The sequence below is a fragment of the Synchiropus splendidus genome, chromosome 11 (genome assembly GCF_027744825.2).
Source record: "Synchiropus splendidus isolate RoL2022-P1 chromosome 11, RoL_Sspl_1.0, whole genome shotgun sequence".
NCBI lineage: Eukaryota > Metazoa > Chordata > Actinopteri > Syngnathiformes > Callionymidae > Synchiropus > Synchiropus splendidus.
This window is the reverse complement of record NC_071344.1, coordinates 17,132,631-17,159,876: the sequence shown is the minus strand read 5'-3', so window position 1 is coordinate 17,159,876 and position 27,246 is coordinate 17,132,631. Positions and strand designations below refer to the sequence as shown.

At 45.0% G+C, this 27,246-nt stretch overlaps 1 protein-coding gene and 1 long non-coding RNA gene across 3 annotated transcripts in view; one reads left to right on the top strand and one right to left on the bottom strand.

Moving 5' to 3' along the window:
* LOC128766958 (uncharacterized) overlaps positions 1-24,831 on the bottom strand; it is a 61,194-nt gene extending 36,363 nt beyond the window's left edge. The window contains exons 1-2 of one of the 2 annotated variants that reach the window (XR_008416045.1): positions 24,604-24,831; positions 17,764-17,871 (exon numbers count right to left, since the gene is read on the bottom strand). This is a non-coding gene — a long non-coding RNA (uncharacterized LOC128766958). Of the gene's footprint in view, positions 1-17,763; positions 17,872-17,960; positions 18,102-24,603 lie in introns of those variants that run through there. The other variant, XR_008416046.1, reaches the window with a different exon arrangement.
* Positions 18,269-26,897, top strand: slc25a48 (solute carrier family 25 member 48). The gene is made up of 7 exons (XM_053878571.1): positions 18,269-18,413; positions 20,142-20,185; positions 20,352-20,423; positions 21,734-21,986; positions 23,172-23,459; positions 24,666-24,799; positions 25,828-26,897. The coding sequence occupies exons 1-7, from the start codon at positions 18,359-18,361 to the stop codon at positions 25,930-25,932; spliced, it is 951 nt and encodes a 316-aa protein (XP_053734546.1). The 5' UTR covers positions 18,269-18,358; the 3' UTR covers positions 25,933-26,897.
* Positions 26,898-27,246: the final 349 nt, after the last annotated feature.

Genomic DNA, 27,246 nt, shown 5'->3' with positions numbered 1-27,246 from the left:
CGCCAACAACCCACAACTGCATTTTGTTCCTCGTGTGATGAAATGATGGCGGTTTTATCGAGCTGAACGGCAAAGACCATCAATGATTCATGAGCTCGCACGTGTGGGACGGCAGGGTTTCCAGCGGACTTTCCCCAACTGGTCAAGAAGCCAACGCATACATCATTAATATCGTTTTAGAAGAGCCCAGTTTCCAAACAGTTTGAAGCGGTCCCTTGCTGATCAAACATTCTGTACATGGAGGATTCAAACAGGCAAATGGGCATGGGTTTAGATCCCAAATATGTCCTTGCTTTACCATGAAAACTCATTTGATTTTAGGAACTCTTTTTTGCCTCCATTTAATGTGGTCAATATTCAAATGTACAAAACAGGTGCCCCTTACAGACTAAAAACAATGTATGTGACATTGCAATGTACTGAAAGGCATATAATCTCAAAGGTAGGTATTTGGATGTTGGTCTCCAGAGTAGTGCGGACCTTCAGAAACCACTTAGTCTGGGTGAACATACATTGGTATCTAAAGGAGCCCAGTGAACACGTTAGTGCCACCGCTGACCTGCTACCAGTCAATAAGAGTTTCCACCAGAACAGGCCGTGCCATGGAGCGTTCCAGAATCATCATGGAGTGGTACTAAATATATGCAGTACTTGGGAGTACGCTTGGGAGTGCATATCCCAGTGCCACCGCACCTGGTATGGCAGGGTTCCAGGCGACAGTGCCGATACATGGCGGCACTTCAGCTGTGCGGCATTCAGGTGTCCGGTGTTATTCGGAGGCAAGTGTCAGAGTCCCAGCTGCCCAGTAACTGACTGCGAGTGGTGGTTTACTGCACTACTAATCTGGGTCCAATATGCTTCACCGTTTCAGTTGCCAGTCACAGTCATCATGTGGACGCCCACCATTTACCAACACCTTTTATGGAATTCCCAATGAAAATCCCTCACATTCATTTGAGACAGTTGGTAGAGCTGCAGCATCACTGTCTCATTATCCGGGAAATAGGTTAGCAAATGCCAACTCAAGCATCTATGTATTTCCATTACTCTGTATCGTCCGATTTAAGGGGTGGTTTCCGGCACTGTGGAAAAATTTGGGCTCAAATCTTACACCTAATGGTTGAACAAATACTTTTCATCAAGAGCGGTTCTCAGCGGTGGGGCAGGGAGAAGGTGTTGGAGGCAACGTCATCTGTGGGTGCAGTCTCTGTCACATCGATCACATCAACACTCTTTGACCTTTGAGGCAGCTCAGCAAAGGAGCGAAGACGGGGCATGACAGACGTCTGTCTAATCGCTTCTCACACGATTCACTCAGCCCCAGGTGAGCCATGCACCGAGAAGGGCTTCCTTCGTCCTTGGTGTTTCTAGCAGCTCGGTATTCCCCTAGAAGAGCAGGGGGAGAATGAAGGGTGCGCCTCTGAACTCAAGCTGCTGCCCCCATGACCTGACCTTGACCACAGAGACGGAGGATGGATGGATGGATGGTAGCTTGGGACTGGGTATTGATCTAAAACACTCACCTAGCATGTGTGATGTAACAATGCTGAAACGCAGCTAAGCATTCCGCAGCTGAATTGAATCATGACTAGCTTCTTTTCATCCGCTTCATCTAAAATCTGCTGCTACAGAGAGCAGTGTAAAGGTTTCAGACTGACGCATTACTGAAGTGACTTTTAAAGGTCAGCTGTAGTTAATAATCCTGCCTGAAAATGGAGTTCTCACTCTGTAGGATGACAGAACAACATCTAATTTGAACAAAGTTAGATTGGAGTCTGTTTACTCGCCGTTCATTTGATTTGGCAGTTCCGTGACCTCGTGATGGTCTCTTGTACCTGTGCGCGGCTCCAGCTGGTGCCGACAGATTTGGGCAATGAAACGCTGAGATGTTGCAGGCAGATTCAGTTTAGGGAACAGATGGTGAGAACAAAATACTTTTTTCACGTAGTTACTGCTCGGCGGCGGCTGCCTCACAAGCTTCAGCTGACTTTGTAGAAAACTCATAAGTTAATTGTTTTGCTGTTGGTTGTGCGTGAGGATTGATCTACAGTGCCGACTTCATGAACGTTTCTGGTTCTGAATCCTGGAACTGCAGCAGAGATCTCAGTGTAGACACCCTCATTCCATGTCAGGATATGCTGCGGTGTGCCGCATGTGCTTCAATTGAAAACCTCATGGGTCAACATGCAACACTGGAGGCTGCCTTCAACATCAGTATCGGACGCAGAAGTCCACATCAATATATAACACCATGGGTGTGAGGATGGGTTGGTTAAGACAAGATGTAGCACTCCTTTAAGTTCCAGTATTATCATATCCTACTTGGTATGTATTGCACCGCACGCACCCATCAGCTTGACCCAGACCCAAAAATGTGACATCATAAGTCAAGTTCATGGTCAAACAAGGTGCTATATATACACTGCTTCATCTCCAGTGTGTTCTACATCATGTTGCTGGTTTCAAATGGATGTACATTTTTCCTGCAACAAATGTGTTGACAGGGCAACGACAGGATAGGGCAAAGCCTTAGACTTTCCCACTTTCCCACTACCCAGATTCCAACAGACAGTTCAATATCAACTCCCGTTCTGAAAAAACTTCAGCATAAACAGGAAGTGGCATCTGGTTTACTTTGGGGGAAAGGATTGGACAGGAAAAGACATGTTTTCGCGCAGGCAATGAGGCATACTGCCTTCCCAAAGCTAAGATTCTGAAAAACAGAAGCAGACAAACAGATCAAAATTGCCTCTGGTTCTCAAATACCATTACAATAAACAGGAAATAACGTTTAGTTTGGCCTAATTCCGGCATGAAAAAGTGACATGTGGAAGTTGACACTCAACATCGGCCACGTGACACCACAAGCATAGCTCAGGTTTATAGGCTTAAGTAGTAACTGTGTTTCACTTTTAGATGACTTAAGAATCATGAAAAGGTGGAAAGCTAAACTACAAGACATTTCAATGCCAAGTGGAATTTTGTGCCTTTGAGCAACTCAACGTGTCAGATTTTGGGTCTTCAGATGGATAATGGATATCAATGCACAAAAAAAGCGTACGTGTATGGTATAACTATTGCTGATCACACACTTGCAGAGTTTGTGTTGATAAATTCCTTGGAGGCTTTGAGGTTATCCAGGGTGAGATCCATCACAAGGATGCAGGTTCTGCACCAAAATAGGAAATTTATGGCAGAGGGATGTCGGGTCAGGACTGCCCTTCCAAGAGAAATGACGGGAACGGTCGTAAATCACAATGTCACCTTTAGAGTTTAATACGCTGAAGCTCCTCACTTCAGAATCAACCACACTGTACATCAGGAGTCCAACTTTGTACAAAGAGAGTCAAAGAGGACCTGATATTTTGGCACTCAGATGAACTGTTACTGTTGTACAAAACATCTGCAGCAAATAGAAGGCAGATCTGTGTGCTCGAAAGCGGGTGAGGACCGGGAAACAAGCATCCATCCTCGAGACTTAAACCTAGAGTGACCTCTCCCCCGAGGAGTGACAGGACATTAGCACCTTCACTAGACCGGTGAGGAAACACATCGTGACATCTGCTTGTTGTGTTCCATGTTTCATTGCCTGACAAGGACACTACAACAATCCTTTCCTTCATACAGGACTCCAACAGTTGTCGGTTAAACTCTCATTACATGAATTGTTGATGACCACTGTTGTTTTCGTGGTTAGTGCAGTCCAAGATTCGGTGAGATGATCTACACTTCCCACAAGCGGCCCAGTGAACGGTAAAGCTTGAATACTGAGCTCCTCATGAGTCATAACATTTATGTTATCTTTGGTGCAAATCAAAAAATGATCAGGGAATTTCGAGTCATCTGCAGTTCCAGGCCACAAAAAAGAGCTTGCAGGGCCACAGTTCCACCTCCGGCCTTGAGTTTGACACGTCTCAAACATGGGTGTGTCCCATCCAGATCACAGAAACCCAACCACCTCTTTAGTGGATGCCCTTGACAGTTCAGTATCAGACCATCATCTCCTTTGTTCTCTGAAAACTGCTGTCCCACATTGATTCAGATTCTTGTACCAGGAGTCCAGTTGGACCTGCCTCGGACCAAATCGACCTCTGAATGGACAACAACCAGGCTTCTCCCACGTCTGCTCAGTCCCACTGTCACTCTACTGGTCAAGCACGGACAGTCCCCTCCACAGTACCTTCAGTCTGGCTTTGGCTTTTAAAGGTCTTGGGGAGCGTTTACCCACCACATTTTAGCATTGGTTGTTATTCACTTCATTTGCCGAGCCCACGGTAGTGTGCGTCACATGACCGGGACATTATTATGTCTGTGGTTAGGATACAAATATTCAACATGGCAATCTACAAAATAATATCTTGTGCTGGCGTTTAAATGATTTTACAGCCAATATCACTCCCTCATCTCACAGCTGGAGGCTTTCATAATATAAAGTGCTTAAGATACAATTTCAGAGAATATATGTGCGCGCGGGAGAAAGCAATCTTCTAGTTGCCATCAAAAATGTATGACATCAGAAAGCGAAAGGCTTTCTGATGAGAAATGACTTCTCTACTGATCCCCATTAAATCATCTCGTCGTCCAGCTGACATTATGAAATTATGAGTTTGTCCGCAGGCAAAATCCAATTGTGCGCAGGGTTCTGGCCGTCCCACGAAACTTGAAATTACAATACTAATTTTCGGAGGCTCTCCGTCAATACTAATGTCATCCGCCGCAGACGGAGGCTAATAAAGTCGAGACGACAAAAATTGCGACTTGTTGCCAGAGGCGGGATTGTGAACATCGGGACGACAACGATCTGTCGTAATCAAACTTTGCTGAGTTTGTTTTTATCTCCCTGCTGGAGTTTCTCTTTGTGACTGCGCTGATCCGTCTGGTTGTTCAGAAGTTTTTACAGCTTCAGACACACCTGCCTGCTGCTGGGCATCTCATGTCGGGTAGTAACCAGGACATTCCCTCAGCACAGTGGAAGGACTTCCTCTACATTTGGTCCTCTTAAGCTCAATAGGGGCCACGTGGAGCGATGATGTATTCGTGTTGTTGTTAGCAAGACACTAAACTCTGGTTTGCTCCTGATGGTTCAGGTGATGTGTGAATGGATGACTTTGTCCAAAGCATTTTGGTTGCTGGATAACAATGGAAAAAGCTACACAAGTAAGAGCCATTTACTGTTTTAAAAGTTAAACAGAACGCTGCACCTTATTCCTTCCAAAGCCAAGAAGCAGCAGTTCAACTGAGGGTTTCTGACAGATGGCTGAGCTCTGCACATCTTCAGGGGAAAACCAGCAACACAACCAAGTTACAGTATGTTAACAGCAGTAACAAGTAACATAAATTAAAATCTATGATTTTCTTTCTACTTATCAAAGTCAGGTCAGTTGGGGGAATACTGCAGCATCGGCCAGTCCATCTAAGAGATGGCGATGCAGCATGTGCGGCATCATATTCCCTCCCTCCTTGTTGAGATGAAGTCATGTGCGACGCCAAACACTCACATTTGCCCACAAATATTGCCAACAAGGGTCGCGACTCGGACGTGAACAATTCTGAATCCGTACAAAAATACAATGACGAACTAAGAAGCAGAACTCACAAGTGCAGTGTCGAACACCATACGGGACGGCCGTGAACAAACATGGCTGACCACCAGATCCATCCACCAGGCCATTTCTTACACTCTACATCCCGACCCTGTGGAACATGTCAGCAGCTACTGTTTTAACTAGCTTTTTTTATGAGCCGTTGAACAACTCCGGTCACACACACACAAACATTCCCCACCATTGCATGTCAGACTCCGACCCTTGTGAGGAGCTCGTAACAAAACAACGAGCGCTCACTACACGCGTCAGCCCAGAAACTACTCACAGAACATCATGTCATGTAAGGATTCGTGGCTAACTGAGGCTAACTCCATTTCCATGGAGTTTGAAAACGACTAACACCATCTGATAAATTCAAAAAGAACTGAAGTCACTCGGCACCTAGATATATGGACCTGATCACCAGTCAAGCTTAGAAATGCAACTAAATATCCTCAACTATTGTCTTTCTGATTCAGCTTTGTTGTATTTGTTAAGTGTCTTCACCCATGTTGTTGAATGTTACTTTGTCTTTCAACACTTATTCCTCAACATTTATGCGTCTTTGACGAAGACCACGTCGAGATGAATGTTTTCGAGGTGTTTTGTTTTCCCGTCATACCAAATGCTTTCCAGCAGTCACATTAATTAAACACATTTCCTGACCTTCCAGAGCCCTTCCTCAAACTCGCTCGCTGCGAGAGTGTGTCGAGGCATCGAGCAACTAATGCTGGCAAAAACAAAAACCTCTTGGCAGATACGAGTGCGGATGTTTAACGAGAAGAAGAAATGCAGAGGGATGTTTTTTGGCAAAAAGATCACAGCGGTATTAGAAAGTTACGGGTGAAAAGAGGAACAGCATGTGTCTGCTGTCAGTACATATGTAGAAGAGCCAGTCGGATGAGAAGGACCAGCGACCCGAAATAGCGCGGACGCGTTTCAGAGAGATGCAGATAAATCTGTGCGTTCTTGGTGTTGCAGGATTAGTGCTCTGCTTCATACATACTGAAGTGGCTTCATATAACATTCCACTTTGACTTCAGAAGGTTTGAGTTACGTGGTAACACTATGCTTCACTATCACAAGCGCAGACTTTTCCCTCTGGTTTGTTCAGCCCCATGGCTCTTTGAGAGGACGGCAATGACCGCAGCATGTGCATCTCGACTAAGTGCTTCACCTCGAAGCTACAACCTCTTTCCCAACCTTTGAACTCAGGTCTGCCTTTTACACGACAACACGGCTTTTGTTCCACCACAGAAGATGCTCACGCAGATGATCATAAGCGTTGCACGTCAGCGGATGGAGAGGCCTATTGATCCAGGAGGGAATTTGAAAAGGATGTTCCCCCGAGGAGCAGTTTCAATCCTCAGTGTGCTCGGCCAAACCACTCATGCAGCCTGTCACTCAAATGTATTTATTTGTATCGGTATTATGAGGAAGAGAAATGTTATATAACATAAGTTAGAATGACTGTCTTCTTTCAGCACTTTCCACACATTATTATTTTAAAATAAATTTAACAGCAAGACACGACCCACATATATTGAAGGAAATTAAATAAGACATATGAAGAACAATCATGAAAGAAAGTAAAAATACATTTGGAAATATATACCGATAGAAAAAATGTAACTTTAAAAGATTAGATTAGACTGAGAGGGTGTTTATTTGTAACTCAAATTTAAATGTATTTTTGAATTGAATCATTTCAAAAGTAACATTATTTGAGACGGTCCTTTAAAAAAAAAACATCTGTAGAATTGTAATTATTGAACATGAAAACAAAAGACATGGAGTCACCACATGGAGTTAATTTTACTCTGATATTAAACAGAATCATGAATAAATGAAAAATAAAATGGGAGATGACCTTTGGGGAACCGAAAAGAAAAAAATATATATTTAAACTGAAATATTGAACTAAAAAAACAAGAAAACACTGGAAAAAAAACTTGTATTAATTGATGTGAGAGTAAAACAATAAAATAAAAGAAAAATAAAAGAGCTGTATGGCAGCAGGTTAAGAGTGAAAATATGTATCATATAGTTGCAGAGGTTATTTTATTGACATGAATGTCCGACTGTCTCCAAAAATGCTGGCCTACTTCCTGTCTCATTCAGATGATTGCTATTCTGTCACAGTCGTTTTCAAACTCTGTGACATCTCCGTTTCATAAACCTCCCTGGTCGCGGTCCCAGGAGCCGCTCAGCTTCTGGGAAACATTTCAGCAACAAGTCGAGCAGAGCGTCAGAGACTCGTCCAAGTGCTCTGCGGCAACATAAGTGGGCTCCACAGAGAGGACGAGGCTGGCCGGCGCTCGCTAGCGTGCAGCATCTCGGCGGGCTGCGAACCTCTGATCCTGTCATTGTTTGTTCTCTGTTCTCCTCTTCATCTTCAGCTGCACGGCTGTGATTCGGCAGATGCTCTGGGAGGCTCTGACTCAGAAGTCCTGAACCCTCGGACCTCCATCGCGTTGTCTCTGGAGTGAGCTCAATTCCCTGACAGGTGCAGGAGTTTGGCTCCTGTTTACTTCTGGAATGGAAGTTAAATGTGTCCATTTGGAAGGTTTACATGGCGAGTGGCGATGCATCCATCATACATTTCAACCTAGAGAGGCGGAATTTAACATTAAAAACAATCCAGAAGGCAGAGTGAGCTCAAACCCAAAACCTCCTCTGCTAACTGCCGGCCTCCCTCTGGTCCCCACGGTGCGCATCGCATCACAAACCCGGACGAGTCGGACATGACAACAGCGAGCCTCCCAGGGCCCTGCTCTGTCACTTGATCGCTATACTGATGTCAGGTCCAAGGTTAGCTGCTCTCTGCCCGAAGGCCTGGTGTCTGCCAGGAAGCAGATCTGAAGACACACACACACTGCAGCAACACAACCGCAGGGATCCCAACCAGAATATTTGTTGAAACTCAGGGCAAGGTGAAAAGACTGCGGACTGCGAACAGCGAACGAAAGAGGAGTTTGTTCTTTCAGTACAGTTTAAAAGTCAAAGGCTTTTTTTCAGGAACATATGGCTCGCCTGGCCATGGCAGTGACTCATCACTTTTCCTGTTGCTCACTTTCCTCTGAGTTATTGAGCAGGTTGAAATGCTTCAAGCTTCATTTCTGAGCTCATTTGAGTGCGTCAGGTTTGGCTTCCACGCAGTGCGCTTCTTCTGGTGTCTCATTGACTCTGGACACTTAGGCTTATTGGTCTCACTTCAGGACGACAACAACAATGGAAGCATCTCTGCGTGATGTCTTTCTCCGAAAACCATCTGACAGAATCCGACTCAAACAGCACACCTGAATCTCGTTCATCACTGTGCGGTATTCTGCTGCAGAGCGCACAGAGAAGCTCCCGACAAAGTGAAGACAGGTAGCAGATCGTGTTTAGGGCTGCACCGACTATTCAACACGGTCGCTTAAAATCGAGCATAAAATTAGTCGACAGCAGATTCTCGAGTCCAAGAGTCATTGCTCTTCGACCACAGTCCGCAGTAAAAGGAGAAATGGCTGAGGCTGCCGGACCATTGCGACCCAAAACATTCGAAACGCATCGGTAATGTATGTACTATTAGGTACTAAGTACCATTCAATAACACTTCGGACCTGAAACTAGGTGGCATTTCAATCACGTTCCATGAAAAACAAAATGGCCGACAGTGTATTAGCTTTATGTTAAACCAGGGCCACCAACATTTTAGCAGCTGCAACATTACTGCTACCATCACTTCAGTACACATTTCTGAAATCACCATAAACAATGGATGATGAATGATATTCCTCTTTAAGACTTGTTGTTGTCATTGTTGTTCACAATAACTGCCAATGGTATATAAAAAAAAATCACAATCACAAAATCCAATATAATAAGATGGTTATTATAATATAATAATAATACTTTTCTTAACAGCCCGTGGGCTGCTCCCTTGGTCGGTGACCCCTAGGTTCAATGTTCACTCGCTTCCTTTCAACAAGATGTCTCCTTTTAGCCAACGCCCCCAGGTCTTGTCATCACAGTTCGGTGCTCTGCTGCAACAAAGAACAAGAGCTGTTTTGAATGTTGAGTGGAGCTCGGACACGACATGTGGACTGAACCACCAACGTTCTGACTGACACACAGTCCGTGTTCCCGTGTGCAGCTGAGGCTGAACTCACTCATGTCATCGTGTCTCTCCACTTCTCTTCTACAATTCTTGAAGTGTATGAGACAAACACTCACCCTGGCATTAGAGTTAAGAAAAGATTGGTTCAATCAAGTGACTGACTTCATGACTGATTCATCCAGTTTCCCTCCTCACATTTCATTTCAGCTTTGGAACTTGTAAAAGGTTAGATTTGCTTAGTTCAAGTCTAGGAGCTTTTCAAAGCTATAACGGGTCGACACTGCCCCCTATAGACCACAAGTATATAGCAGCTTGTAGACTGGTATTGAATTTCTTCTCCTTACATCAGAGGGATATTAAAACGTCACAGTTGCAGATGAGATTTGAATAACAGCAGATTGAATACAGGGACGGACGGCTTGTGTTCCACCTTGTTTTTCTCCTCTAACTCCTCAACGTTCACACCTCCAAGGGGGCGGCCGCCTACATTAACAGGCAACACACAAGCCACAGGACACGTGGCCTATTCTCTTTCACCTCTGTCACCGGACATTAGGGATGCTCGCCGTCAAACCTGCCTCAGGCTGCTGCAGCAACCTTGTGTAACAGCAGCACCTCAGCCTCACACAGCAACACACTGCACGGTGACGTGCACCTTGAGACCATAGTTCACCTCTGGGCCAACTGAAGAACATGGAGAGGGGTCAGGATATGTTTGGGTGTTGTTGGTTACTGGGCATGTGTGAGTCTCATCTACATGATTCCTCTTTCATCATGGTCCGTGGGTTAGTCCTCCACCATCACCTGCTTCCATCATGAACCTCATTGTTGTCTTCCTCCTCTTCAACACTCTTGGTCCAACTCTGTCTCTCCTCTACATGTGTCCAAACCATCTGTCCTCCCTAACGTTGTCTCCAACCTGCTCCTCCGACTGACTCGTTTTTGATCTTCTCTCCCAATGACAACACCTCTGACTGCATCCAAACGTATTTGTGTACATCCGCTGGTGCAGCACGTGTTAGTGTGGATCATGTGGCGTTTGGCAGATGATCAAGTGGAACTTTGGAGCAGAGATAAGATTATATATATATATGGGAAGAAAACACAAGCCCCTGACCCAGTTCAGGCACAAACATGCTGGGGTCATTCAGGGTCACTTCCATGGTCACGCATGTCGGGTTCTTATCATCCGTCAACTGGACTGGCCCCTTTTTTTTATCTCTTATGTCATTTATCTGTGATGAAGTTCACAGTCCATACATGAAAACTGATCCATTCTCTAGCAAAACATTCTTTTTTTCTCTCTGTTTAAAGTCGTTTTATAACACAATGAAATTTTCATTCAATATTTTAACATTTTATTCATATTATCTGAGAAAGTAAGGATTTAACCTGAGAGAAAACCTGATTTTATTTTGCAAATTCCAGCATGAATATTCCACTTGAAATATGTTAGATGAATTTTTAATTGCTTTTCAGAAAATCTTCATTGAAAGCCATGTTTTATTTCATTTTATTAACAGATTCAACCTGTTGTTTTATTTGTTTTAATTTTGTTTAATTTCTCATTTAAGCCATATTTTGTTTCTGTTATTTATTTTGTATCCAGACACAAAAGCAACAACATGTTGCATTGATTTTGGGACTAATTACCTGGTTGCATTTTATTTTATTTTTTTATTTGCGTGCGTTATGTCCCAAGTGTTGTCCAGCTATTCCACTTTTTTTTTAAACCAGCAGTATGGACAAATGAATGTGAAAATAAGTATGGAAATGTACGCTTCCAGTTCTATTCCCAAAACGCGACCTTCTCATCACACATTTGTCTCTCCAGCTACACGTCACCAGATTTAACTTTCAATTTCAAATTCAAATAGACTTCAAATATATCCATATTTTGGCCACTTAAACTGTGACATTTTCCTCCACCAACTGTTGAATCCCAGAAGCTGAAGCCAAAAAGCCATTGAACATGACCAATATCTCATCACCGTGATCTTGGCTCTGCTCACCTCAGCCCAACCATCAGCCGCTCGCTGAGCTCATGATGGTTCCCCTCCCACACCAGGTGAGGTCAGGGCCGCGAGCAGCTCATTGACAAATGAACTCGGGCGCCTCAGGCCTCCAGCTCATTAAAACATATTTCCATCCGTCCGTGTTCTCACCCTGCAGCGACAACGCAGCTCTTTTTGGAGGCTGAGAACATTGAAATGTTAATGGGATTCATGAGAAGAGAAACGTGTCCCAGATGAGGCGGGCCTCACGAGTTAATGCATTCCCGCACCTGTAGCTTCAAACCAGACCTTGGCTGATCACTTGTCAGGATTGACTTGGAGCAGGCGAAGTAGTGAAGGTGACCGTGTCCCTCACACGTCAGCAGTGTCCACACACTGCTCCATCCAGAAAAGCCTCCATTCTCAGTCGAACAGCATCAGAAATGGAAGAGCAACAGGAAGTGACTTGGAAACAGAGAAGATGAGTCTATACCGCCCTCTAGTGGTCATGATTGAAGTGTCTGCGTGGCTTCAGATACTGGTGTTTTTTCCGGCATGTTGTTTTGAATCTGTTTGCGTCAGCTAATGTTTTGTGGGTTCGAGCATGTTGCTTCACTCAGTGTTTGTCTGTATCCAGATACGAAACTCACGGCAGTCGTCACAGACACAGAGCAAATAAAAAAAATTGTGTTCAAGTCCACACAAACATTCTGCAGCAGGAGTGGTTCAGTGACCCTTCACATCAGAACACAGGACGCCTGCTTCTTTCAGGACCAAAGGTGACTGAGTCAAAACACACTCCCATCTGTGCACCAGCGTGTGTCCAGGGCAGCGTTCTCGGAAGCCGAACAACAAATGCGGCAACAACACAAGCAGAGGAAACAAAACAACCCTCAACTGATTCTTATACAGTGGTACCTCGGTTTTCGAACGTCCCGGACTTCGAACAAATCGGAGTTTGAACAAAAATTTGGAGATTTTTTTGTTTCTGATTTCGAATGAAAATCCAGAACTCGAACGCTCCCGAAAAAAGCTGGAAAAAACATAACGTGCACGGACCGATCAGCTGACCCACGACGCGCTTTGTTATTGCGTATAACGCAGCCTCTGTATGCAGACGTGTCCCGTTAGCTACATTTACTGACTGTTTTTTCTTCATATTGAGGTGTTAAACCTTTCCTGTCTCCGCACTGGACCGTGGTAGAGTGTCACAGGGGAGGCGCTCTCCACACCTCCGAGGCTGGAGCGCTCACTCCAGGGTTTGATGTCCTGTTGTGGGCTGGAGCTGGGACAGGGATGAGGCGAGTCTGGGACAGAGCGTTACTTGGTTTATGACTTTGTCACAGCCAAACTGCACAGAAGCGGACATTCAGAGCTGGACACACACCGGGCACCTCTTCACTTCTGGAGAGACCTCACTCACTCGGCAACCCCTCCCACATGCAGCGGCCACACACATAGAGGAACAGCGCACCTGCAGCAGACACTCTACATTCACTCCTACAAGAGACTATTTTAAGGCTTGGAACGCATTATTTCTTTTTCCATTCATTGTAATGGGAAAAATGGATTCAGATTTTGAACAAATCACTTCTTGAACGGCCGTCTGGAACGGATTGTGGTTGAGAACCGAGGTACCACTGTAATTTCATGCATCACAGAGACTTGCTATGGTAGTGCTAATTAGCACCCAGACTAGGGCGTCTGGGTGTCAGCAAAACACGAAAAAATGGACGCCCGAATCTCAACCGTAGCTTGGTCGCCAGATTACGCTGGTATATGGCGGCCAGGTTATGGTCGAGAATCAGGAGTCCATTTTTTCATGTTTTGCAGACGGTCCTGCAGGAGGTCCTCCTAACTAAAAGCCTGTTAGCACCACAACCCATCTAGTCCCCTTCACTTGCGCGCCTGTGAGGACCGATACACACCAAGCCAGGAGGACATGTGGCGGGTTCTTGCTACAAGTTTGAGTTTCAAGCAGCTGTTTTCCGTTTGAGTTCAGAGCAGCTGCGTCGGAGAACGGAGCCAATGGTTCCCTGGCGCTACAGATGGATCAGCATGAGTAACTGTGGCTTAAACAGAAGTGTTTTGAAACAGTCTCTGTCTTTGTTTTGCATGACGCGCTGCCCACGGAACAAGTGCTTCAATTGAATGTCTATTGTGCCAGCATGCAACATAGAAGGCTGCCTCCAGCGTCAGTTTGGGCGTACTTTCCAAACATCAGTATATTCAATGCATAATATCTATAATATATTCAATATACCATGGGAGTGAGGATGTGTTGCCCCAAACAAAATACAGTGGTACCTTGGTTCTCGACCACAATCCATTGCAGACAGCCGTTCGAGAAGCGGTTTGTTAGCAATCTGAATCGATTTTTCCCATTACAATGAATGGGAAAAGAAATAATGCGTTCCAAGCCTTAAAATAGTCTTTTGTAGGAGGGAATGTAGAGTGTCTGCTGCAGGTGCGCTGTTCCTCTATGTGTGTGGCCGCTGCATGTGGGAGGGGTTGCCGAGTGAGTGACGTCTCTCCAGAAGTGAAGAGGTGTCCGGTGCGTGTCCAGCTCTGAATGTGCGCTTCTGTGCAGTTTGGCTGTGACAAAGTCATAAACCAAGTAACGCTCTGTCCCAGACTCGCCTCGTGCTCCAGCCTTGGAGGTGTTGAGGAGCACCTCCCCTGTGACACTCTACCACGGTCCAGTGCGGAGACAGGAAAGGTTTTACACCTCAATGTGAAGAACAAACAGTCAGTAAATGTAGCTAACGGGACACTTCTGCATACAGAGGCTGTGTTATACACAATAACAAAGCACGTCGTGGCTCAGCTGATTGGTCTGCGCACATTATGTTTTATCCGGCTTTTTTCGGGGGCGTTTGAGTTCCGGATTTTCATTCGAAATCCGAAGCAAAAAAATCTCAAAATTTTTGTTCGAACTCTGATTTGTTCGAAGTCTGGGACGTTCAAAAACCGAGGTACCACTGTATCTCTGAATTCCAATACCAACAGAGTCCTGATAAAGCTGTCCTCCTCGGGAAAAGGGTTTGCCCTGATAACACAGACATGGACCTTCCTCAGGACTCCTACCTCCTATCTACCTAGACTCCAATCCTCCATACTACTCCAAGGTCAGCACTGAACTGGTCAGTTCAATTTGAGTCAACTATACAGTTCTCAAGTTCATGCGGGCCACACCAAATGATTTGGTGGCTCAGGTCTGGCACCCGATCCAGACGTTCGACACATGTTTGTGGCTTCATTTTGTTGACTTCAAGACATATTAACATTTCATATATCACGTGTGTTTATTGCGCATGTTTAAGTCACACAATCGTGTTGGGTGGCGAGGGCCACGCAGGCACCCTTCATGTCAAGCCCACCTGCTAGCACCAGCCAATCAGAGCCCAGACATAGAGGTCACGTGGCGGATTCACGAGTGGGGTTCAAGGACACACTCAAGCATGTGCCTCGGCACAGGGCCAGGAGAATGTGTAACAGGATGTTGTGATGAGCCTGACACATGGTGCATCACATACACACGGAGTTGTTGACCTTCTGACTCGTGTATCGTTCAACATTATGGCGCTTATGGTCCAGTTTTATATGAGACAAAGGAGACACCGACCAAAATTTGATTCTTCCCTATAAGCTTGTTCCTCTAAAGAGTCCGTCCAGTGGGGGAGAGGGACAGAGAGGCCCCCAGCAGAAGGCCATGACTTGTTAAATGTAGTTTATAGTTAATATTACCTGTTGGTATGTAAATAAATATGTTGGTATCACAAATAAAAGAAGAAGAATATATCAATAAGTCCCATTTTATGAGCTTGTTTGTGTTGGGGCTGCTTCTCATTGGTCTGCTGTGACCCACGTCATCGTACGAGAAATAAGACTTTTCATCCTGATACAAACCGTGTTGTTGTTTTGGAGGCCCCTCTGTGTCGACCTCACCACCCTGTTAAACTGGCGCTGGAGTCGCAACTGAACTAAATAAACTTTCCCCTGATGAGATCAGATCAAGATAAAGCACCTGTAGCTCCCGATTATGTTGCTTCTGATTCAGGATAGTTAAGCTTCAGGTAAGGTAAACGGACCCCTCCCTCCAACCTCAGAGTCAGTCCCAGCTACACAGGGCGAGAGGTAGGAGACACTCTGGACAGGAGTTCAGTCATCACAGGAGGCATGGACAACCATTCAGAGACATGAATTCAGCATTTAGCCACTGTGTTTCCGAGTGGTGGGAGGAAACCGGAGTGCCCAATGTTGCCTCAAACCGGCGACCGTCACAGCGTGACTCATCGCGACCCCACCAGCTTCCTCAGTGACATCATGACAGTGAATTATTCAAGGTTCCCTGATGTTGAGGAACAAAGTGACAACACAAAGTGACAACCTGTACTGCACAGGTATGACGTCACAGTGGCTCCACTTCTGGGCTGCTTCATGACCACTGCGTCGTCTGGTGAGTCCGAAAGCTGCCCAGTGACCCTGATCCAGGATCGAAGCGACTTTTTTTCAAAAGTCATAGAAGCTGCCCTCTGTAATTTCAGCCTGCTGGCCGGCCAAATTTTTTTGGTCAGGGAAATGTGATCTAGAAACGTCTTAGAAGCAGCACAGCCCTCGATAGCTGGACGCTGATGTAAACATCAACAAGAAGACACTTGTGAGTTCAAAAACCCACCAAACATGCATGCAGATGAGATGATCTTGTCTCCGGTTGTTGGATCGTTCTTGGAATTTCATTTCTACTCCTCACTTTCGTTCTCAAACCTACCAGTGAAACCTCAGAAGCAGAGCCGCACCCTCAGAGTCCAGAGAGTTAAATTAGGTTGGTCATCCAATGCAAAGGTCACGGACGGACTAGTGAGGGGCAGCTGGTCAATACTGGCATGTAAAGATGAGCGACGTTTATTGGTGTAGCTCAAATTCCTGGGTCTGACCCTGAACCTGGGGTCACTAAAATTAAGTTAGAAGAATACACTCAGTCAGAAGCGTCAAATTTTGTTCCCACCACACACAAATCCTGTAATCCATCGGAACTGTGGTTATTTTCAGTAGTATAGAAAATTCCGACACTCCAGAACGCATCACCAGCAAGCATCCGAAAGACGCAACTCAGCACCCAAGAGAGAAGCATCATCTCAAGCAGAGCGCAAGTAGCTTGATCTACGGTGGCCTGAAGTGGACAAAAAGTATGTCCTACTAAAGAGAGATTCATGAAAAAGGATAAATGTTGAAACAAGCAAAAAAGTTCTGTATTGTATAGCAGCCTAATCTGAAGTAAAACCCATTAGAAAACAAACTGACCTCTCTTGCACAGTACAGAGCTCAAACTATGGAACCTCACAGAGATCATAAGGTCAACGGCAAGTTGAGAAGAGAAGATGAGTTAAGATGGCTGACAATACATCATTTCCCAGAACCATGGCTGCAATCGTTGCTCTGTCCCTACAGAGGAGTCACACGTGTGTTGTTCTCCTGTCTTATCAGGCCGAGGGTTTACAGGTGGTCGTACAGGTCACGCATTGATCGTACTAAGAAAGCAGCATGACTCGAAACAACTTTCAACAACAAATTCAGGATGCGTCCTTTGAGAAATGTAATTTCGTGGCACCAGTTGCGTAAAGAATGTCGAGACATTGATCTTGCATGTTTGCCGACCATTCAGTCGAAAACTGATAAACAGAGGTCAAGGGGTGGAGGGCGATGGGAGGATGTCTGATAACCAGAGCTAATGCCTAAACCACAGCACCTGCCAGAGAGCCACATCCAAATGAAGCTCTGCCTGGCTGTTTAGCAGCACATGTAGAAGAGCCCAGGAACACAGGGGGTCCTCATGAACTGCAATTCAAAGCAAAGTTAAAGGTTCAGAATGAGATTTAAACACTGAGTTAAAGGGGTTCTCCAACACCACCCAGTCCAGGGTGGTAAAAAGGGCCACTCCGTTCTCAAACCAACCATGTTGTGGAGACACTCATGAAACGTAAGAAGTGTTTTTCACACGTTGTCACGGGGGAAGGAGCCCATCGTAGGTACACAGGCCAGAGGTAGATGAACACACACATGCAGACAGACAACAACTCACCCATGTATGACTTGGTGTGCGGGAGGGAACAAGAGTTCCCAGGAGGACGTGCTGTAGCTGGATTCAACCCCAGGACTTTCTTGTGGTCAGGCTACCTCCATGATGCCCCTGAAAGTAGCAAACATTTATTCAGTATTTTGATGAATTCTTGACAATAATGACAACAAAGGTGTGACGTTTAAACGTCCTGAAATCACCCTCTTTGTTTTTCCAAAATTTGTCAGATCATGATGGAATGTGTTCATTGATGAAACTGGAAGCTTGTTCGGAAGTAGGTCAAAGTTAAATGTAGTTTTCCTCCGCTTTCTTCCTCATGGCTCATTTCCATGCGGCGTTTGTATTGGCTGGCTCGCCGTGGCCCCGCTCGCATTTGATTGGTCGGAGATGTTATCACTCAAACGCAGGCCGCGCTGCCATTGGCTCACTAAGTCAAAACTGCTTTGAGCTCTGTTATCAAAGCGCGCAGCCCCAATGTATTTTCTATTAATTCACAAACGCGCGTGGATGTTTCGTTTCACTGAAAACTCCTCTGGTTCATCACGTGGCCGCAGCCTCTTTCTGAAGCTTTTCGGATGAAGTTTCATTTGTTGTGAAGATGCAAACCTCCAAACGTTTTCCGCTGGATGACTTTATCGCAGGATGGGTCGGTGGTGAGTGTTTTTCATTCGAAATGTTTGGGTCAAATATTGTTCTGTTAAATCTTGAAGCACGGATTCATTCCAGTCTTTTGATCCCTGAATGCAACACGCACTGAATTATAGCGTTAATCTGCTTTAAACCAACGCCGCATTGAAGATTAATTCAGGCGGATTGAAATGGAAAGCGTTTAAAGTAAATATATACGTGCAAAAATAACCATCTGCGGGTGTCAACACTGCAGCCCACCATGCAGCCCCCGGTAAACAAAGGAGCCTCTGCTGGGGAACCCGTTCAGTCCTCTATGATAAACACATGCCTCATTCATTCCTCATCGCTTGATCGCGTGGAAGACAAGTAAAGCTGTTTTTTCGACGTTTATTTTGTTAATTCATCCATTGAAATGTGGGGAAAAACACATTTGTAAAACGAGTGCACAAACTATCCGCTAGGGGCGCTAAAGTCAGGATATTTTCCGATAAACGTGCTCTGACAACATCGTTTATACAGCGAATATTGCGATTAAAAACAAGAAATATTTAGCTTTAAACAAATAATTGCACAGTTGTCATCGAAGGTTGTGAAATCATGCAAGTCCTTGATGGAAGATGGAAGCGTATCAGCAATGGCAGTAATGAATGTGCAGGGGCCCCAGCTCAGAAACCCGTCTTTATTACAATATAGAGCTTATTCTTTTGCATATTTTGGGGGTTGTTTTGTCGTTATTTCTGCTCAAAACAATATGAGGAAGTATTATAAGCCCAGCCAAGATAGACTGTGTCTCTAAAGAGGAGTTGGAAAAACAACGCTTCTCATTCCAAGTTCTCCTGTGGTGGGGACGCTGAGGAGCCTGGGGTCGGACTGTTCGGGCCCCACTGGGCACGGAGGAAGCTGAATTACCTCAACACGTAAAACAAGTCATTCCTGATGCATTAGCACATACCGATTAACCTGATCCTGACAAGATGCTTGAGTATCAAGGAGGCAAGTTAGTTTGAAAGTGTGGTGAGTGAAAAAGGAGACTCATTTACATTTGTTTTGGACTTATTTCCTGCTATAAAAAAGAAAAAAAAACAGAGCGATTGTGTTTGTTATGGTGCACACGTGAGCGTCGGAGGCCACCGACCGGAAGATCGCTGGCACCACGTTACTCAGGATGCTGCTTGTGTATGGAATGTTGATGGGGTGAATGCAAATCGCAGAAAGGGCTGCGAAAGTGGGGGTTAATAAGGTCAGCGTGGCCTGTTTGCTGCAGGGCCCCATAATAGAAACCCACTTGGATTGAACTTTATTGCCAGTGAACCAAAGAGGCACCATTTTTGGGTCCAAATCTTCCACAATATTGTTATTAGACTGAGTTTTTGAATCAGATATTATATGATTTGATGACAAGTTACAGCAAATGAATCATGGATCGACTAATAGTAATATATTCTGACACAGTAGTACTCATCGAGGTTGTGCTTTAGTTGCAGCACCCCATTTTCAGTGTTTTCCACTGAACCACTTTTCAATATAGTGACTTTGTGAAACAAAAGGAATCAGAAAAAGAGGGTTCGGTGTCTTATGTTTTCATATTGCCGTCATAGTACACTGACACGTTATCTTCAAAGTTACTTTGTAAGTATTTAAAAATGATCTCCAGCCGACTAAACTAAAATGTATAAGATGCGTGTTAAAAAAGTGAATGCTGTGATGTTTTCCTGCTTGTGAAGTTCTACTTTCGTCTTCTGTGGCTGCAGGAGCCTCCAGTGTGTTCGTCGGTCATCCTTTGGACACAGTGAAGGTACTTTCCTACATTCAGTTTCTACTGTTAAAATCACGACAATTCTGTTCGACCAACATTTACCGTGTTCATAATATCCAGGAGGATCCTGAACATTGTCACTCATGCAGACTGTACACACATTTCCTCTGATATGAAGAGTAACAATGTGGCTCCTGATTTGCAGACCAGACTTCAGGCAGGAAAAGGCAACAAGAACACACTGCACTGCTGCCTCACCATCTACAAGAAGGAAACGGTAAATAGCTTCTTTCTTTTTTGACCCATTCATGGTCATTCCTGGAAAATATCCATCCACCGACGCCAAAAACAGTCAAGTCAACTCTCTGGAAATTCACTTAGCAGTAGCCATTGTTTTGTAAAATGTAACTTTTACTTTTAAAAAACTTTTACATTACAACTGACGGAAAAACTGACTCATTTTGAACTTGTTTTTGATGCTTAAGACCTGCTTCAATCTTAAATAATGTGGGTACCATGCAGGTTATTTCCCTTTTATCCTGAAATATCGTCCGCCCTCTGCAGTTTTATTGTGAGTCGGAGTTGTAATGTTACAATTCTGCATTGTTTTCCAAGTGTTGTATGATATTTTCGTCTCGATAAGGAAGCTAGTACAGGTTTTCTAGATTAGATGAGGGCAGCTGCTCTGCCAAGCCACTCATTTCCACTCACATTGCCAAACACTTCTTTTCTTGAGATGATTATCGCTGGAAATATCATTGACTGCAATGTGCATAGTTGAACAGCAGTTGGCGCTACTGAGCCCCTGCAGCGCACTGCACGAGGTCGCACAGTGGCAAATAGCAGTGTAAGAACCTATCGATAGACTCAAATATCGCGATACTTGATTCTGCGATAATGTATAGACATTGATACGATTTAGATATGTGTATAATACTCCATTGTGTGATATTGTCTTGATATTTCACGTTGTGTTTATCAATATTTAATACATATTTAAAATGTTTTCTGGCACACAAGTTATTTTGTCATAGAGGGAGCGGTTCATTCCTCTGTTGGACTGTGAAAGTCTAACTGGACTGCGGTCATAACAGTAAACCTGTTTTCATGCACATGATATTGTATTGCATTATCTGATTTCCCGCCTTGATCTTTACATTTGTTTTCAGTAAATGCATTTAACAAACACGCCCCCAATTACGTGAGCATTTGCTCAGCAGCGGGGGTTGGGGTGTCGTTGGGGGGGGTCACACTTCTCTATATGCTGGCAGAAACAGCACCAACCGTCTCTCAGCGCTATGAAAGTAAACGTGTGATGACGGCAGACACCAAGTTCTTCAGGCGTCCTTCGATGTTTAGAGTGAGAACTGCAGTGTTGTTCAGAGTTTAGCTCTGCCAGGACCTCAGCGCCTATTGTCAGATGATTTGTGCCGACAGCTGTGTTTCTCAACTTTCCACATGTGTCTCCCAAACACCACAGCAGGAGAGCATTCCTCCCAACATTCCATGGCAGTCCTTCCTTCAAACTCCCTGGTTTCAGTCCTGTGGTGTGACGCTCCATTCTGACCGCTCGTGTCTGTGTTGCAGGCTCTGGGCTTCTTCAAGGGCATGTCTTTCCCGTTGGCCAGCATCACCGTGTACAACTCCATGGTGTTTGGCTTCTTCAGTAACGCGCAGAGGTTCATTAGCAAGTATCGCTATGGCGACGGGCGGCATCCCTGCAGCATGCTGGACCTGACCGTGGCCAGCATGCTGACCGGGCTGGTCTCCGTGGGCGTCGGAGCCCCCGTGGATCTGGTGAAGATCAGACTGCAGATGCAGACTCAAAGTCTGGTGACAGGTAGGTTCAGGAAGCTCTTCCTTCCTCTCTGGAAACGTTACTCTGTGAAGGTGGACTGAAGTTCACTGTTAAACAGATCAACTTCAGGCTTAATGTTTTTTGGGGTTTTTTTTTTTTTTCAAAACTTAAAGAAATTCTCAACGAACAGACATGTTTGTTTGTTCACATGTCTTATTTACAAATCTGAACTGGAGTTTATTCACAAAAATCCAGAATTTTATCTTTACATTTAACTAAGGCATTTGTCAGTCATATTGAATTCAATTATAAACTGTTATGGAGAGTGGAATTGCTTTGTTAAATATGAAACTTAAAGTAGCATTTATCCCTCAGGAAATTGAGTCTGTCAATTTCATCATTTATTTTAATAAAATCTGAACCAAAAAACTCTTTATCCGCCAAGTATATTCACATACGAGGAATTTTTAACAGGCGGATGTGACTTTTTAAGTACAAAATAAATTGTTAAAAGGACAAGAAAAACTAAAAATAATGATCTTCATATTATTTAAAAGTGGCAAGAAATGGGTTTGTTTTCTGGAGCAAAAGCTTTGATGTTACAAACATTTCCATTTTACGATTCTTAGGACTTTGAACGATGTAAACTTCCTTTCATATTGTTGTTTGACTAAGGTCACTTGAGCTCACACAGGATCCAGAGATACGAAGCTTTAGTGCTTTTTATTTCTTTATTGCCCCCTAACACCTTTAGCCACTGCATGGATGTTTATCATTGTGAAAACCCACTCACTTCGGCCTCTGAACCCAAGCGTCAGATGAGCTACTTTAAATACCACTTTAGCTTCTTATGTTATCCAAAGTATCACCATTAAATCAGACTTTATAAGGTGTGTTCCAGCTGTGGCTGAATTCACAAATCATCAAGTATCTTGATCTTATGTGAGGGAGGCAGCAAAAGAGCTGAGCCAGAGGACAGCGCTCTCCACTGACCGCTGGGTTTCTCCTCTCACCTGTGGTCCCCAGCTTAGGAGTGACCCAGTTTCTCTGTCTGGACTCTCTGAGAGTGAGAGGCTCAGTCATCCAGGAGAGAGTCAGAGGAGAACTCTGCAGTTCTCCTCCAGGAGATAGTTGAGGTGAGATAGTGAGGGAGGAGGCCCCGGGGCAGAGCCAGTAGAGATGACGACAAACACAAGCGTGACTGACCAATGACGTTGTGTGTTTCAGAGCAACTGCAGCTCGCCGGCAACATCGGCAGCGGCAGCAACATCCAGCTCCACGCCGTTGACGTGTCCAACCAGAGGCTGTACCGCGGCCCCATCCACTGCATCAGCAGCATCCTGCAGACCCAGGGCCTGCAGGGGCTGTACAGAGGGGGCGGGGCCATGCTGCTGAGGGACATTCCCGGCTACACGCTCTACTTCATCCCCTACACCATCTTCTGTGACCTGCTGAAGCCCGACGCCTCCTCCAGCCCTCACCCCTGCTCCATCTGGCTCGCTGGAGGACTCGCAGGTACGGCGGGTCGATCTCACTGAGACGCTCCTGTGCAGGGGTTGGTGGCATGAATGCACCCCTTGTGTGGGTGGATCCACACTTGGGAGTTCTTGCCTCTCAGAGGTGGGACCGGAGCTAGTCCGGCGTCTGTGCTGGCGCTCAGAGCAGCACGTGAGTGAGATTCAGCTGGCTGTCGTTAATCACTGGTTTGGCCACGTCGTTCGACTTGTATCGTAAACAGCTGCAGCAAGAATGTTGAATCTGGGTCAGCGGAGGCAGAGAACCAAAACACACCACGTCGGCAGAGAATCGGCGGCCAGAGGCTCGATGGAGCCGCTGTGTTCAGCTGTGTTCAAATGTAGCGTAGGGTCGCGGGGAGAGAGGATTTAGTGAGTCATGTCGCCTCCAAGACAAGAGGTGGCGCTGTGACCTCTTTCTTAGACCACGATACTGGACTGAGTCCGTCTAACTTTAGGGGTCCAGGATCACCAGAGCGATGTACTAAACGTCGACCAGTCAAATACGGGTGTCGCCCGAAAACAAATATGGCGCCCTCGAGTCCACAAAGGCATGAGGATTCAGGCAACTTACTGGGCAGAAACTCCCCTTCCATGGGAACCGGTATGAAGGCACTACAACTAGGGCGCTATACGGGCACTAATGATCGGAAATATAGGGACAACTGGGCTCCAGGGCGTCCCCCAAACTGATTAGCAACATTCTGTGAATGGTTCTGTGGAGTGACTGAATCACTTCTGGCACTACTCATTGTAGCAAGTTACAGTGAGAGAACAGCTGTATGTTGTTGCCGTTACAATTCAGCGACTCTTGACCCCAGGATTTTACAGTAGGTAACCAACTTGAGTTCACAGTGCAGAATCCTTTTTATACTGTAATAAAACATTTGGACCGATGGCTGTGTCAGCGTTTGCCACCATTGCTGACTCTGTTTGCGAGTCTGAGACAAACTAAGAGGTAGAAACAGCTTTCACCTATCCAATACAGACATGCCAGGGGGCGCCAGTAGACACTGACATGTGCACACCACTGAAATGGTTTTTCTGTGGGCAGTTTCTGATGTTTTATCTTGGGTGTCGACACCGAAACAGAGTGGAGTTGAGGCCTCATTTTGTGACGTGAAAGCATCCAGGTGGTTTCTCACCTGCGAGGGCAAAACATTCCTGCGCCAGACTGTTCAGCCGTGTGACGTCCGTGTGTGTTCAGGTTCCATCTCCTGGGTGACGGCGACGCCGGCCGACGTGGTGAAGAGCAGGATGCAGGCGGACGCTCAGCTGCAGAGGAAGTACAGAGGAATACTGCACTGCATCCTGCACAGCTACAGGACGGAGGGAGCAGAGGTGAGGTGTCTCCCTCATTGCTGCCACTGAGATACGCTCACTGTCTTTACTGATTTATACTGCCGAGTTTTTTGTTTTTCTGATGGTGGATCAAAGGCAAACCTTGTCCTTTGATGACTTTACATTGTTTCTTCATATTTTAGTTTTCTTCCTCAACTATAATAGTGTGTTGTAGTAAACAAAACACTTTATTCTAGCGCCACCTTTCTTCTGAGAATCAGTTGTTTCCTCGTGTGCATTTGATCGTCCCCTCTGCACTTGAGCAGATGGTCGATCGTTCAGACACAACAGCAGTCTCCTGATAAGATGCTGCTTCTGAGAACACGTGGAGCTGGAAACTTGACTTGTTCTGAGAGTGCAGCTGCTGTTTCGTTCAGCTGCCTGATAGTCAACACACAAACGTGTTGGCATCTCCGTCCATGGCCGTAACCCTTTCCCCAGCCTCTCCCCCTCAACCTAACCATCCAAAACGTATGGATAACTTTAACCAGGACTGTGAACCAAACTGAAACTCAGTCATCATGAACTAACTTTACTGAGGTTTTAACTCTCTAAACCTTGTGAGGACAGGCCAAAATGTCCTCACATGTCTCGACAAAACACATATTAGTGTGTATTATACATCTACTGATGATGACTTGGTGTTTCTATTCCATGTTTTATTTTCCTCATTATTTCAATTAATATTTTAAATACAAGTCTAGATGTGTGCTGTAACTTTGACACCTAGATATAAAAATGAAATCATTCATTATTTGAGTTTTTTTGAGTTTTCACTTGATGCAAACGTCTACAATCATTAATGTTACTTTTTTTTATCTCCAAACCCCTTTTTTCTGATTTCAATAATTTAAATATTTTGCCGCTCATTTTGTGTTATTTTTTTCTAAGCGACTTCATTATTTTTTTATTTGTTCTTCACATTTTTTGCATCATGCCTCTGCAACAATTTTTTTTTTTTTAATTCTGTCATAGGCTCGGCTGATTTAAGACATGTGATCATAAACTGTTTCATCCGTGCGTTCCAGGTTTTCTTCCGCGGCGCGTCCGTCAACGCCATCCGAGGCTTCCCCATGAGCGCCACCATGTTCCTGACCTACGAGCTCACCCTCAAGTTCTTCAGAGGAGTGTAGGATTCCAAACAGAAGCACAAGTTTACGGCGGGCGCAGGTCGAGGTCGGAAAGGGGGCGTGGCCTCGCCGTGAACGGCTAGCGCAGTGACTGAAAGACAAATGTTTGAAAATGACTCACCTTTCGGACAGTGCTCTTTTTCTAATCTGTGGTTTTGGCGGAGTTTGACATGATGATGATGATGTCATCAAGCCGCGCCACAGCACACGTGAATGTAAGCGTTTTTGCCTCCGGGAAATGTAACCAGAGTCAAAATAGACACGCCAGAATAGCACACGTCAAGCACTTGACACAGAGTTGGAATTATTTATTATCGTAGAATTAAAAACATCTTTACTACTTTTCAAAGTATATTTTAGTGATAATACACTCAAGAGATTATAGAGAAGGCAAAGACGGGTCCAACTTTTACTTCATCTCAACAACAAGGTACTTTTGAAAAGCTTTAGTCTTGGTGCTAACATGAATCCTTTTAGTGGTGAGACAAAGTGGTGGAAGGTTTTTAAAGCAAGTTGTGGTCGTAACTGATGGTGATGTCAGTATTTTTTTGTTTTTAAAGCAGAAGTAACCCATAGTGTTTTCTCATTTAAAGTTATTTTAAATCCCAATATAACATGTGAATGAACGTTGTGTTGACCTTGAGCACAGTTTGAGGGTCAACACAATGGAATGTAGATATAAACTGTGATTCTATAAAAACTGATTTCTCGCTACTGAATTATCCAAGAAGCAAAATGCCACGTCACTTTTTACAAGTTGATTTTTCAGAAATGTATATTAAGCAGCCGCACTTGTGTTTCGGTGCATTTGTAAATATGCTTGTCATTTCTTATATTAAGAAAAGTGTTTTTAACATTGGATTTGTACACGAGTTTGTACTGCAGAGGTTTGTGTGAAGAGAGTTGTGAATACTGATGAAAGCTGACATTCCAGAGCCGGAAGTGCTCGACTGTACAGGAATAAAAGATCTGAATCACTGGCTGTCTCCTCCCTGTGATCATGTGACGTCTGGCGGCTCCTGCGTGAAGATAAACGTGGCGGATGAGAGAATAGCGCTGCTGGCCGCCGCCTGCACGTCCACTGATAAGAGGTGGGGACGTTCGGCGCAGCCTTGAACTGAGTCACGTGACGCTGTCGGGGTTTCTGACCGGGGTCATATATAATGATCATGTTTGTGATTGTTTACCGTTCTCCAGTCATACAGCCTTTCATGTTCTTCCATGCGAAAGACAGGCCCTTCTTTGCTCAAGTTCATGAGGTCCCTCTTGGAAAATCACCTCGGCTCCATCCATTGTAGCGGCTTGGACGGAGACCAT

Coding starts and splice junctions, on each gene's coding strand:
- slc25a48 (XM_053878571.1), top strand. CDS start 18,359: ATGCAAACCTCCAAACGTTTTCCGCTGGATGACTTTATCGCAGGATGG. Junction 18,414..20,141: donor TATCGCAGGATGGGTCGGTG/GTGAGTGTTTTT, acceptor CTGTGGCTGCAG/GAGCCTCCAGTGTGTTCGTC. Junction 20,424..21,733: donor CCATCTACAAGAAGGAAACG/GTAAATAGCTTC, acceptor TCTGTGTTGCAG/GCTCTGGGCTTCTTCAAGGG.